Source organism: Nannospalax galili, unplaced genomic scaffold (assembly GCF_000622305.1).
Source record: "Nannospalax galili isolate Female #2095 unplaced genomic scaffold, S.galili_v1.0 scaffold23, whole genome shotgun sequence".
In the NCBI taxonomy this organism is placed as follows: domain Eukaryota; kingdom Metazoa; phylum Chordata; class Mammalia; order Rodentia; family Spalacidae; genus Nannospalax; species Nannospalax galili.
Genome location: NW_008350771.1, coordinates 642,400 through 655,295, shown reverse-complemented (window position 1 = coordinate 655,295; position 12,896 = coordinate 642,400). Strand labels below are relative to the sequence as shown.

At 50.2% G+C, this 12,896-nt stretch overlaps 1 protein-coding gene across 4 annotated transcripts; it reads right to left on the bottom strand.

Moving 5' to 3' along the window:
• Positions 1-10,200: 10,200 nt before the first annotated feature.
• LOC115072873 lies at positions 10,201-11,822 on the bottom strand. Of its 4 annotated transcripts, XM_029570865.1 has the most exons (3): positions 11,741-11,822; positions 11,177-11,308; positions 10,359-11,046 (listed from the first exon to the last, which is right to left on the bottom strand). In XM_029570865.1, the coding sequence occupies exons 2-3, from the start codon at positions 11,220-11,222 to the stop codon at positions 10,427-10,429; spliced, it is 666 nt and encodes a 221-aa protein (XP_029426725.1). In that variant the 5' UTR covers positions 11,223-11,308; positions 11,741-11,822; the 3' UTR covers positions 10,359-10,426. The 4 variants fall into 4 exon arrangements, with proteins under 4 accessions (XP_029426726.1, XP_029426725.1, XP_029426723.1 ...); XM_029570866.1 differs by adding an exon at positions 10,201-10,304 and having other exon boundaries at positions 10,555-11,778; XM_029570863.1 differs by having other exon boundaries at positions 10,359-11,308.
• Positions 11,823-12,896: the final 1,074 nt, after the last annotated feature.

Below are 12,896 nucleotides of genomic sequence, written 5' to 3'. Positions count from 1 at the left end.
GTCCATACTGGGCTGAAACCCCATCTCTTAGCTCCATGCCCAGTACCTTTTCTTCTTAGAAATTCAGAAAAGGAGGAAGCTGGAGGCAGGTGCAATCCCTCCCCACCCCAACCTGGGGCTCCTCCGGGGACATCACCCTGAGTGTCTCTGTGCAGCACTGTCCTGGGAAAGACCTCACCAGTCAGGTGGCCAGATCAGCCTGGACCCCCATCCAAGATGTTGAGGCCTGAGAGAGCTTGGCTGACCATGGGTAGCTCAGCATGTGAGTGACAGTGCAGGGACTTTAGTCAAGAGCTCTTGTCTCAGAGCCCAGCCAGAGTCTCTGAGATGATCCCTTTCATTTAAAATCTCACCTAGAGCTTTGGCGGAAAAGCCGTTTTTATTACAGCGCTCCTGTCTTACACCATCCCTGCCCACACACCTGTCGTCTTGTGATTATTGTCATACCTCTCTGTCTCCAGAGTCCGTGGCTTCTACAGGTCCATTCAACCTCCCCTTCCACTACCCAGTCCCCAGGGCTGGCTTCAGCATGGCACAAGGTACCTGCATTATTTATTTACTAATAAAGAGCCAGCTTGGGTGACCCAGTAGAGATTTACTGTGAAATGATTAACCATAAAAATACAGGTTAAGTCAGACTCAGATAAGGAGGAGGAGAGGAACAGAGATGAGGAGCTGCTGGCCATGCCACATGGGGGATAGCAATCCCACACTACTGCCCCTGTGTTCCTATACTTCCACCTGGAGAAGGTTGCCAGGGAGAGCAGGACTTGCTTCTGCCCCTCTTACTGTGTGACTCCAGGCACGGTCCCTTCCACCCTCTGGACCAGTTTCCCTGTGTATCTAGTATGGAGCCAGGAGGAGGGGCTTCTTCCTTGGATCAAGTGTGAAGTGCATCTTGGTCCCAGCTGGACTGGGGCTTGGAGTCCCGCGTAGCTGCATCTGGGGGCGGCCTTCGTTGTGTCCCTTCCCTGAGGCTCGGTTTTCTCCTCGTGAGAGTCAGTGATCATGACTATGAAAGAACTATGAGAGCATCAGCAGCAAGTGGGAATGCTTAGTGACAGCTGAACTCCATATCATCACAACAGGAGAACTCCATTTACTCAGTCTATCTGATGTAGGAACTATTTAGCCCCCACAACTCCCAGAGGGTATGGCTCCCTTTATGTGCACAGAGGGGGATCACCCAGCAGGAGCAAAAAGCTGACAAGTTTGTTTGGCACTGCAGTGGGCTGTTCCTGCTGACTAGCTCCAGCCTGTGAAGCCCCAGTCAGCTTCTCAGCCTCACCCCTCACTCTCTCTGCAGTGAGGCCTGAATCACAGCATCACAGGACCTGTATGGGAGGCATATCTAGAAAAAAACCCAAGACTTTGAGCACTAGTATGTGGTTCTTGGCACAGATAAACCACAGAAGGCTTCTCTGTTTCTTTAAAAAGAAAAGAACATTAAAATTTTATTTGTGTGTGTGTGTGTGTGTGTGTGTGTGTGTGTGTGTGTGTGGTGGGGGGGAGTCTTTCAAATTTGCTTTCCCCGTGGGTACGCTGCCTACACACCATATACTGCCTGTTTCTGTTTCATTTAGAATTCTCTTTAGTACAAAGTAATTAATCCCATTAGTAGCTAATAACCCTTTATATTAAACTTTCTCTGATAAAATTACTATGTGATTTTGTCTCCTGACTATATTCAGACTGATAAGAGAATTTGTATTGGAACCAGGAGTGCACACCTGTAATCCTGGCACTCGGGAGGCTGAGGCAGAAGGATCAGGAGTTTCAAGGTTAGCCTGGGCTACAAAGTGAAACCCTGTCTCAAAAACACGCCTACCTACCCACCCACTCACCCAACCGACCAACCATACCAATTAGTATTGGGAATGGTTCCCGGAAATAGATCAGCAAAAGAGTGGCTGGTTTTTGTTGTTGAAAAAGGGTTTTATCATGGGACCCAGGCTGGCTTGAATTCAGCAACCCTCACACCTCAGTCTCCCCAGAGCTTAGATTATAGTCATGTCCTACCATACCTAGAAAGATTTTTGTTAAAACATAAAGACCATTCTTAACTCATAGGACATACAAAAATAAGCCACAGGCCAGATTTGGCCCACAAGCCACAGCTTGCCAATTCCTGGAGCAGACTGTCTGTCAGAGGAAAAGCAGTCAGAGCTGGGCTTTTCAGGGATTCCTGGATGTGATTATGGACTGATGCTGAATCTGGGCACCCAACAGTCCACTGTGGCTGCTAGTCAATGTGGGGATTCAATAGCCAGGTGCTGGTTGGAGTCTTATGTTAAATTCATCACACTGAGGGTCAAGCAGCTATTCTCTGACTTTCTGAAAATGTAACTGGAACAGATAGACATAGAACTGGGGGCCCCACTGTGGCTCCCTGATCCATGGAGTGCTGCTGTGAAGGTAGGAAGGCTAAGTAGGAGTCCCCAGACCTTTCCATCTGATTCCTAGGCAGATAGTAGATTAGGTAATGCTCCTGTGTGGGAGGCTTGTAAAGATGAACACTACCAACAAAACTCAAAGGAGCCAGAGGACGTCTAAAGACGGGTATCACCAATCTGCCCAAGTACTGGGAAGCTCCAAGGGTCTTGGAGGATGGCTAGAGACTATTTCCATCTTAACAAGGTGGGTGGTCTGATGGCAGGTCCTCTCTTAGATGACTGTTTCCACTGGGGCAGCCTTATGGGCCCAGGGCACCTGGCACACAACTGTTGACTTTGCTGATCCTTTCTCATTAATGTAGTTTGCTAGTTTGCTCACTCTGTCAGGCAGGGCCAACAATGCACCATCAGAATCTCACCAGATGGGGACTGGGGAGATGATGCAGTAAGCAAAGTGCTTGCTGTGCAAACATGAGGACTGGAGCTTGATTCCCCAGAATCCATGTGAAAGAAGCCTGGCCTGGTGGTATGTGTAGCTTGTGTTTGTAATCCCAGTGCTAGAGAGACAGAGATAGGTGCATCGCTGGCCTCACTGGCCAGGTAGCCTGTCTAATATTATGAATTCCAGGTCAGTGAGAGACCCTGTTTCAAAATACAGGTGGCTAACAACCAAGGAGCCATGGGTGAAGTTGTCCTCTGTTCTCCACACATGCACATACACATACACATATATACATGCACCCCTGCCATGTACACACACCAAAATCTCACCTGAGGCATGTGACAGGTCTCTCCTGACTGTCTCTCACAAGCTGCAGTGCAGTCTCCTGGGATCTTGACCTTGTAAAGACCGTAACACTGGTCCACAGAGTTGACCTTGTGTGGACTGGATTGGATGAGAAGGAAATAGCTACCTGAGGCGTGGGAGGTAATCCCTCCACTCGTCCGGGAACCTATGGCTTCAGTGAAGTTTCTGGACTTTGATGGTTAGCAGTTTGTTGAGCCAGGCCCAAAGATGGTTGTCTGTGTCTCACATTGTTGTGATGAAAGAGGTGGGGTACTTGGCAAGCATTTTGGACTGGAGGTGGCATCACAGCACATTTGAGTGGTGCTTCGGTTCCGTAAAAGGGCAGTCTCAAAAGCTACTGGATGGAGTACAGTGGCAGCCAGAGGGGGAGACCTCTGTGTATCATCTCTCCTAGGCTGCAGTCAATATCACTCTGTCCTTTGGCCTTACGATACAGCAGAGTCATGATGCTTGAAGTGTCTGGGCCTAAAGGGGATTCTGTTTGGAGCTACTAGCTAGCCATGGGGACAGAATCAGTGCAGATCTGTGGGGATTTTGGTTAGTCAATGTCCAGCATCTGGTGGCCCCGCCCAACTCCCTTCTGTTTGACACAGCTCTGTAGGAGTAGGTGCGAAGGACAGGGAGGGAGTTTATGCTGTGTAGGGCAGCCCGGAGGTTAGGGAGACTCATTTCTACAAGCACGGAGGAGAGTGCTGGTCCCTGCTCTGACACTCACTGTGTGTCCTTGCACACTTAAAAAAAAAAACAAAAAACAAAACCAAAAACCTCTCTGTGCCATGTTATTCCTTGGGGAGTGGGATCTCTAGGTTGTAGGGTTGTTTAGGGGCTGTGATCATAAAGCCTCCCATCATTCAGGTGTCATTCTAAATGCTGTGTTTGTGGTCCTCATGAGGACCTTAGGAATGGGGACTGTGGCCTTCTTCACTTTCAGATGGGGACCGGGGCATAGAGCAGTTGGATTACTTTTCTGGGGACTAAGCTGTGAGTGGAGGAGCTGGTTCTTGGCTCTAGAATAGATGGACCCAGATTTTTGATCTTGAACACTGGGCTACAGAACATCATAGTGCTCAGGGTGGGGCCTGGTCCTCCTGAGGCAGTGATTTTCCAAGGATGGGCTACACCCAACACACCAGCATCCTGGTCAGTGAGTTATTTCCTGTTTAAAATTCAGATTCTTGGATTGGAGAGATGGCTCATCAGTTACGGGCACTGATTGCTCTTGCAGAGGACCTGGGTTCAGCACCCAGCATCCACATGGCAGCTAACAACTGTTCTTAACTCCAGTTCCAGGGAATTCAGTGTCCTCTTTTGACTTTGACATGCATATGGTATACTTACATACATGTAGGCAAAGCACTCATACACATAAAATAAAAATAAAATCTGGGGCTAGAGAGATGGCTCAGCACTTAAGAACACTGACTGTTTTTGCAGAAGACCCAGGTTCTAATTCCAGCACCCACATGGCAGCTAACAACTGTCTGTAACTCTAGTTCCAGGGGATCCGACATCCTCTTCTGTCCTCTGCTGCACTGCACAACATGGGTGTACTTACCTACATGTGGGCAGTACACACATAAAAAATAAAGGAAAAATACTGACATTCACATGCATGCTCATACACTTGCTCACATACACTTGCACTTATTTCACACCCTGTCTCCCATGCTTCTGTTCACATACTTTACATGGTCATGTTCACATGTTCATATATTCTCTCACACACATGCTCATGCATGTACACTCCCATGGGCCCAGGTTCACACTCAAACACATCTCTCAGCTGCAGGGACATTTCTTCAGACCCTTCATTGTTGTTGGCTGTAGTCTCTGCCTGCTGCCCATGGGCCTGTCCTGTCCACCAGCCTGTGTGCTCTTAGAAGGAAGACTCACATCTTCCCTCAGCTTGCCACCCCTGGCCAGCTGCCAAGTGCAGAGAGCCCCAGTGTGGTTAGCAACCTTCAGCAGTCACTGTCAGTGTGTGCATCTCCAGATGTCAAGGGTACTGCCAGACAAACCACAGTGTGCTAATACACTGACTGTTCATTTTCCAACAAGCTCTGGGACCTGAGATGGTCCTGAGGTCTCCTGAGGCCTGGTCACAGCTCAGCTCTCCTGTTTGGAGAACAGGAACTCTGGTTCACACACGCTCTACCTCCTAGGACCGGAAAGAACGTGAAGGTGACAGTGGCTGCTGGCATCTTCTGGTGGTAGGATGGGTACCAGAGTCCCTCTGGCTGGGACGGAATTCGGGCTTTCTGACTGCTGATGTGACACAAAGATTCTCGTGTCACATCCTCTCTGGGCCCCATCTCTTTGTCCTTAAGGTGGTGATCCTGGTAATGGTGAGATTTAGGAAGTTAACAAATATCCTGCCATGCTGTCCACAGATCCTTGTCCCCATGGAAGTGTTAAATTATTAAGCCTTTTCTCTGTTTTAGTTTCTGAGACCTCCTGGGACCTCCTAGACCTACGGATGAGTCTTTCCATTTTTGCTGATACCAGCACTGGGTCAGAGGGGCCTCTGGTGCTCTGTTTCCCAAGTCCACGGCAGCAGGACAAGTTGCTGAGACAGAGCTATCAATCCAGTATTGGCCAGGATGGAAAGCATGGCAGAACAGAGTCAGCAGCCTCTGATGTCATTTGATGAGTGGTGTGCTATCCAGCAGCAGTCAGCCTTCTTTTCCAGCCAGGTCCCACAGTAACACAGCACAAGTCCTGCAGCCCACCCTGCCCCTCCACCCTGCCTGAGCCTGTGCCTGGTCCTCAACGCATGACCTGTGTCCTCCCATGTTGCCTCTTCTCTGGGCCAGGGAGAAGGAACAGGTCAGTAGTCACTAAGTGCTAGGACCTCAGCTCTATTCTCCAAGTTGGTTACAGGAGAGGTGACAGTGCCTTGGAAGGCCAAAAAGGGACAGGTCACAGAGGCCATGCCTGCAAGCTCACTCTGTGCTTACTGGCTGACCAACTGTTCTTATGTGGTCCCCATCCCTCCTCTCCCTCTTCAGTGTCATCAATACATCTGGAACTAACCCAGGTCCTTAAACTACTATGCTCCTGTTGTGCCCAGAGATCAGACTCCCAAGAATAACCACGGAATCCAGAGGGCATGCAAGAACAAAGAGTCTTTATTCGGGCTTAAGCTCCGGCTCTCAGACCTCACCAATGCAATGGATCTGTGCTGAGAGCCCCGATCATAGGGGGTGGAAGCACTTTATAGGTTTTGGACAAAGGGAGGAGGGGAATAACAGAGTCACACTTTGATTGGCCTGAGGAGTCCGCACGCGCCAACACACTTTTGAATTGATTGGTTATAAGGGATGCAGTCCTGAGGGCTTCTCATTGGTGGGTGCTACCCTCAGAGTTGTGGAAGGAGCCCACGCACCAACACACTTTTGAATTGATTGGTTATAAGGGATGCAGTCCTGGGGGCTTCTCATTGGTGGGTGCTACCTTCAGAACTGTGGAATGTGCTGAGTGTAATCTGTAGAGCCAGAAGTCTCTGTTTCTACCTTATAAGGCTGCTATATGTCTGGGATTGCTTGACCTATAGCATCCTGAGGTGGGGGTGGCAGGTAGAGATTACAATATGCCTAGGTATGTTCAGGCTTGCCTGAAACAGCTAGTCAAAATGGGGTTAATATAGTTTGTCCATTCAATCGAGCAATCAAGCAGTTTACAGAAGCAAAAAAGAGCAGTTAGTCCTAAAGAGGGGCAGGGGTCTCAGGAGTCCAGGGCAGGGGGCCAAGGAGGAGGGCTTCACATTCCCCCCTTTTCTTTGTAGCTTAGAGAGGACCCAATCTTGCGTCCAGGTTAGGGTCCCCTCCAACAGGGTTCCAGGGTCTCTTGGTGATGTCTGTGTACGTAGACCTGATCACCAGGCTGGTAGTTCTGCGGGGTAGGAGGGGGAACAGTCTCATAGATAGCTTTCAGCTGGGGCCATACGTCCCTATGTGCCTGAATCACTGCCTCTAGAGAATCAAGCAACTGTTGGTTATCAAACTCAGCAATTAGTTCAGGTCTTAGACTGGGGAGGATGGGGGGGGGTCTTCCAAACATGATTTCATAGGGGGGCCAATCCTAGCAGCTAGGGTGAGTTCCTCACCTTATACAGGGCGAAGGGAAGGAGAGCCACCCACTCCCTGCCAGTCTCCATGGTTAATTTGGTAAGGGTCTCTTTTAGAGTCCAATTCATCCTCTCTACTTGTCCCAAGCTCTGGGGCCTGTACACACAATGTAATTTCCATTTTGCCCCCAATATCCTAGCTAATTCCTCGGTTACCTGTGATGCAAAGGCTGGCCCATTGTCGGAGCTCAGAAGGGCTGGGATGCCATACCTGGGTAAGATGTCCTCCAGCAGTTTCTTGGCTACCACCTGAGCGGTCTCATGCTTGGTGGGGAAGGCTTCAGTCCATCCTGAAAAGGTGTCTACCAGGACTAGTAGCTATTTGTAACCATACTTGCCTGGCTTAACTTCTGTAAAGTCCATCTCTCAGTGGGCCCCTGGTCTAGAGCCCCTCATTCGAGCCCCTTGTTCCTTAGGATGGTTTTCAGCATTGGTCAGCTTGCAACTAAGGCATGCAGAGGCGACTGCATTAACCAGTGGGTGGAGATTCAAGACTTTTAAATGAGCATTTCTTAAGAGTTCAGCTGTTTTCCTTGTACCCAGGTGAGTGGTTCGGTGGATGTGTGTGAGGAGGTCTTTGGCCAAGTCGTTTGGCAGAATAATTCTGCAGTCTTCTGTATGTCACCAAGCCTCGATCTTTTGGGTCATGGGAAGTTTGTGTATCAATTTCATATCCTCTTGGGAATAGTGAGGCTGATCAGGTAGGATGAGGGGGCCAGGATCTGGCAGTTGGATTGGCAAAATCTGGAAGGCCTCCAAAGCTGCTTGTTTGGCAACCCGGTGTGCTCTCTGATTTCCCCGAGCTATGGGTGTGTTGGCTTTCTGGTGCCCGGGGCAGTGGATAATAGCCAGTTTCTTAGGTAGCCATAGAACCGCCAACAAGTCAAGAATTTCTTGTTTATTTTTAATAGCTTTTCCCTCTGCTGTGAGCAGCCCCCTTTCCTGGTAGATGGCTCCATGCACATGTGCCATAGCAAAGGCATATTGGCTGTCTGTGTACACATTCAATCGTCTGTTCTTTCCAATCCTAAGGGCCTCAGTCAGAGCTATCAGTTTGGCCCTCTGAGCTGAGGTTCCCGCTGGCAAAGCCACCGCCCAAACAGTCTCAGTCTCAGTTACCACAGCTGCCCCTGCATACCTCTGCCCATCCTTCATGAAACTGCTACTGTAGGTGAACCAAGTAGCTTCTGCATCGGAGAGTGGCCGATGGGTCAGGTAGTTTCTGAGCCCATGTACCTGGCTCAGGATCCCCGCACAATCATGCAGGGATGCGTCCAAGTCGGGGTCAGGCAGCAGGGTGGCTGGGTTAAGGGTGGTGCTTGGGAGGAACCGAATTCTCGAGGGTTAAGAAGTAAGCTCTGATAATGGGTTATTCGGGCGTTGCTCAACCAGCGGTCCGGTGGCTGCTTAAGAACTCCTTCAATAGCGTGAGGAGTGGTGATGTGCAGTTCTTGCCCTAATGTCAATTTATCTGCATCCTTGACTAGAAGGGCAGTAGCAGCTATAATCCACAGACATGTGGCCATCCTGCGGCTACTGGATCAAGTTTCTTAGACAAGTATGCCACTGGTCTATTCCAGGGTCCTAACGTTTGAGTCAGGACTCCTTTGGCTATTCCTTTCTTTTCATTCAAATCTTCATGAAATGCTTCATCAAGAGAGTGGGCGATTTCTTGAATCCCTGAGGCAGGCGAGTCCAGGTCAGCTGTCTGTTGAAACCGACCTCCGGATCTTGCCATTCGAAGGCAAAGAATGGCTGACTGTCCTTGGCTAAGGGCAGGCTAAAGAAGGCATCTTTTAAATCTAGTACAGTATACCAGCTCCTGGAGGGCGGCAAGGAGCTCAGGAGGGTATAGGGATTAGGCACCGTGGGATGGATATCCATGACCCGCTTATTTACTTCTCTTAGATCCTGTACTGGCTGGTAATCTTCTGAGTTTGGCTTCTTTACCGGGAGGAGAGTTGTATTCCATGCAGACTTGCAGGGTACTAGGATTCCCTGGTCTCTTAGCCTCCAGATGTGTGGGATAACCCCTTATCTGGCTTCATGGGACATGGGATACTGCCAGAAGGGTTCCCGGTTTCAACTCCACCCAGATGGGTGGCCGGTGAGCTGCCAGCCCCATCCCTCCAGTCTTGGCCCAGGCCAGAGGAAATTCCTGCAGCCAAACAGAAATCTCCTCCATTGGCTGTGGGTCCAGTTTTTGGTGCAGTCAATACTCGTCTTCTAGTTGCAAGGTCAGTACCTGAATGGCGTGACCTCCTTTATCTATTAAATGAACCCCATTAGGTGAAAAATGGATGTGGGCTCCAATTTTGGTAAGCAAGTCTCTACCTAAGAGTGGGTAGGGGCAATCTGGCATGACTAGGAAGGAGTGGGACACCCTACCCATGCCTAGGTCCACTTTTCTTCGGGTGGTCCATGAATATTGGTTTATGCCAGTTGCTCCCTGTACCCAGAACTTTTTGTTTGATAATTTCCCTTGGGTCTCTGTTAACACTGAATGTTGAGCACCTGTGTCAACATGGAAACTCACAGGTGTCCCCTCCACTCTGAGAGTTACCCTGGGCTCGGGGAGGGGATCCAAACCCTGTCCTCCCTACTTGCTCCATTCCCCAAGCTCCAGGACTTGTATTCCTTCATGGACCTGCTTCTGCCCGGCTGGTCTTTCTGGACATTCCTTCTTCCAATGGCCCATTTTCTTACAATAGGCGCATTGGTTTTTCAACAATTTTGGTTGCCCTTCTGGGCATCTCCTACCTTGTTCAGCAGATAAGCATCGCAGCTGGTATTCTCTTTCACCTAGGGACCTGGTTGATGTGGCCAGGAGAATCTTAGCAAAGTTGCGGGTCTGCTCGGCACTGACAGCAGCAGCGACCTGGGCCTGCTTGTCCTCAGGACTCTCTTGATGATTGTAGACTTTCTCAGCCACTTCCAGAAGCTCTGGCAGGGTTTTATCTGCCAGTCTGTCCAATTTCTGCAATTTGTGCCTAATATAAGGTGCAGACTGGTTCACGAACACCAGGATCACTGCATTCTTATTCTTGGGTGCTTCCAGGTCCATTGGAGTATAGGTACAGAACACCTCAAGGATCCTTTCTAGGAATGCTGCGGGTGATTCTGCTCTCCCTTGCTGCACACCCTAATCTTGGCCAAATTGGTGGGATGCCTTGTGGCCACCTGGAGACCCCCCACAGTTTGGGGGTAGACCTGGAGCCTCTCCTTACCTTCAGCCACATTGAAGTCCCAATTCGGCCTAACCAGGGGAAAGGCTTCATCTATCAGGGCCTGATTGGTGGTGGGATTCCCATCCACCCCAGGGACCAGCTTGCGGGCTTCAACCAGGATCCGGTCTCTTTCTTCAGTGGTGAACAAGACCTGCAAAACAGATTCTAGCAAATCAATTAGCCCTTGGGGCTTTTCAGAGAATTTAGCTGTTTGCAGCTTCCAATTGTAGAGGTCGCTAGTTGCAAATGGCCAATACTGCATCTGTTGGTCCCCTGCTTTAGTGAGCGGCCCCACAGCCTGGAGGGGGAGGACAGTAGAGTCTGCCACCAGCCATGGCTGTTCCCTTTGGACCCTCCTCCATGTCTGGGGAGGGTGTTCTTCCATCTCCTGGGGTGGGGCTGCCTCCATCTCCCCCAGGGTGTCCTGAGGCTCTGCTTGTGGGACAGGCTGATAGGGGTGTGGCTCAAGCAGAAGTTCTTCCCCTGTGCCTCCTTGAAAGAGAGGGTAGAGAGGGGCAGAGAGTTTAGTGCAGGGTGAGGATGGTTGGCTTTGGGCCAGCGGCCGGGGGGTGGGGGGAGGAATGGCTTTAACCATTTTGGAGGCTCCTCCATCATAACCTACCAAGTCGTGAGGTAAGGGACCTGATCAGGGTGGCCTGGACTGCCATAAATTGTATCCTTTACTCTGTAGATGGAGGGCAGGTTGAACGTCCCTTCTTCAGGCCAACCGGCCCCAAAGGTTGGCCATTCATTCCTGCAAAACATAAAAAGCTTCCCTTTCTTTACTCTTAACCCCAGGCTAAGAGCCTGGGCTTTGAACTCCGAGAAGTGATCCTGGAAAAGGCTAAGAGGAGTTACTTGGTTCTGTCCCATCTCTTCTAATGCAGTAAAAGTCACAAACACAACAAAAAGCACAAATACACAGAAAAACAACACATGGTTAATTGGTGCCTTAAACTGAAAATAGGATGATGGCCTCTCGCCTCCCAGCAGGCGCGGCCCGCTTCGTCCTCCCAAGCTTACCAAGGGGATCCAATCCCCACCAGGTGGGTCTGGGATGTCTCCGGAGTCCCACAGCCTGGGGCCTTCCAGCACGTCCGCCTAGACCTCCAACAGGCAATCTCAAACTGTGCCCAAAAACCAGATGCGCACAAATACAAAAGACACAGAGACAAGAGACACTCACCGATGGGATCAGGCAGACTCAGCACTCTGGGGTCCTCTGGGGGGCTTGGGGATCCTGGACGAGCCCCCAAATGTTGTGCCCAAAAACCAGATGCGCACAAATACAAAAGACACAGAGACAAGAGACACTCACTGATGGGATCAGGCAGACTCAGCACTCTGGGGTCCTCTGGGGGGCCTTGGGGATCCTGGACGAGTCTCCTTTGTCCCTTTTGTTGTGCCCAAAGAATGGACCCCCAAGAATAACCACAGACTCCAGAGGGCATGCAAGAACAAAGAGTCTTTATTCGGGCTTAAGCTCGGGCTCTCAGACCTCACCAACACAATGGATCTGTGCTGAGAGCACCAATCACAGGGGGAGGAAGCCTTTTATAGGTTTTAGACCAAGGCAGAAGGGGAATAACAGAGTTACATCTTGATTGGTCCGAGGAGTCCCTGCGCACCAACACACTTTTGAATTGATTGGTTACAAGGGATGCAGTCCTGGGGGCTTCTCATTGGTGGGTGCTACCCTCAGAGCTGTGGAATGTGCTGACTGTTATCTGTAGAGCCAGAAGTCTCTGTTTCTACCTTATAAGGCTGCTATATGTCTGGGCTTGCTTGACCTATAGCCTCCTGGGGTGGGGGTGGCAGGTGGAGATTACGACATGCCTGGGCATGTTCAGGCTTGCCTGAAACAGCTAGTCAGAATGGGGTCAATACAGTTTGTCCTTTCAATCGAGCAATCAAGCAGTTTACAGAAGCAAAAAAGAGCAGTTAGTCCTAAAGAGGGGCAGGGGTCTCGTGAGTCCAGGGCAGGGGGCCAAGGAGGAGGGCTTTTCACTCAATCCCCACATAACCCAGGATGAACTTTGGTCAGCTGGGTTCTGGCTGGATCTGAGCAGTCATCTGAAAATTTGGATGTGCTAGACTTTGGAGCAGGGCACCCTGAGATTCAACTCTGTGCTGCTCCAGGTTCCATCTTGTGATGGTGTCACCTGGGAAAGCAGAAGGCACAGCCTGTGGGCAGGAGTGGTAGAGACTGCTGGCCTGTTCTGAGCCTTCAGTCAGGCCTTGGAGGCCATTGGTTGGTACCTTAACTCTACAACATTCTGGTTGTGACCTCCCCCATGACTTTAGGTGTCCAATCTGGCACTTCTTCATCTTTCAGATGCCCC

What these genes read in the sequence shown, in the direction of transcription:
- LOC115072873 (XM_029570863.1), bottom strand. Translation starts at nt 11,149, where the DNA reads ATGGTTAAAGCCATTCCTCCCCCCACCCCCCGGCCGCTGGCCCAAAGC.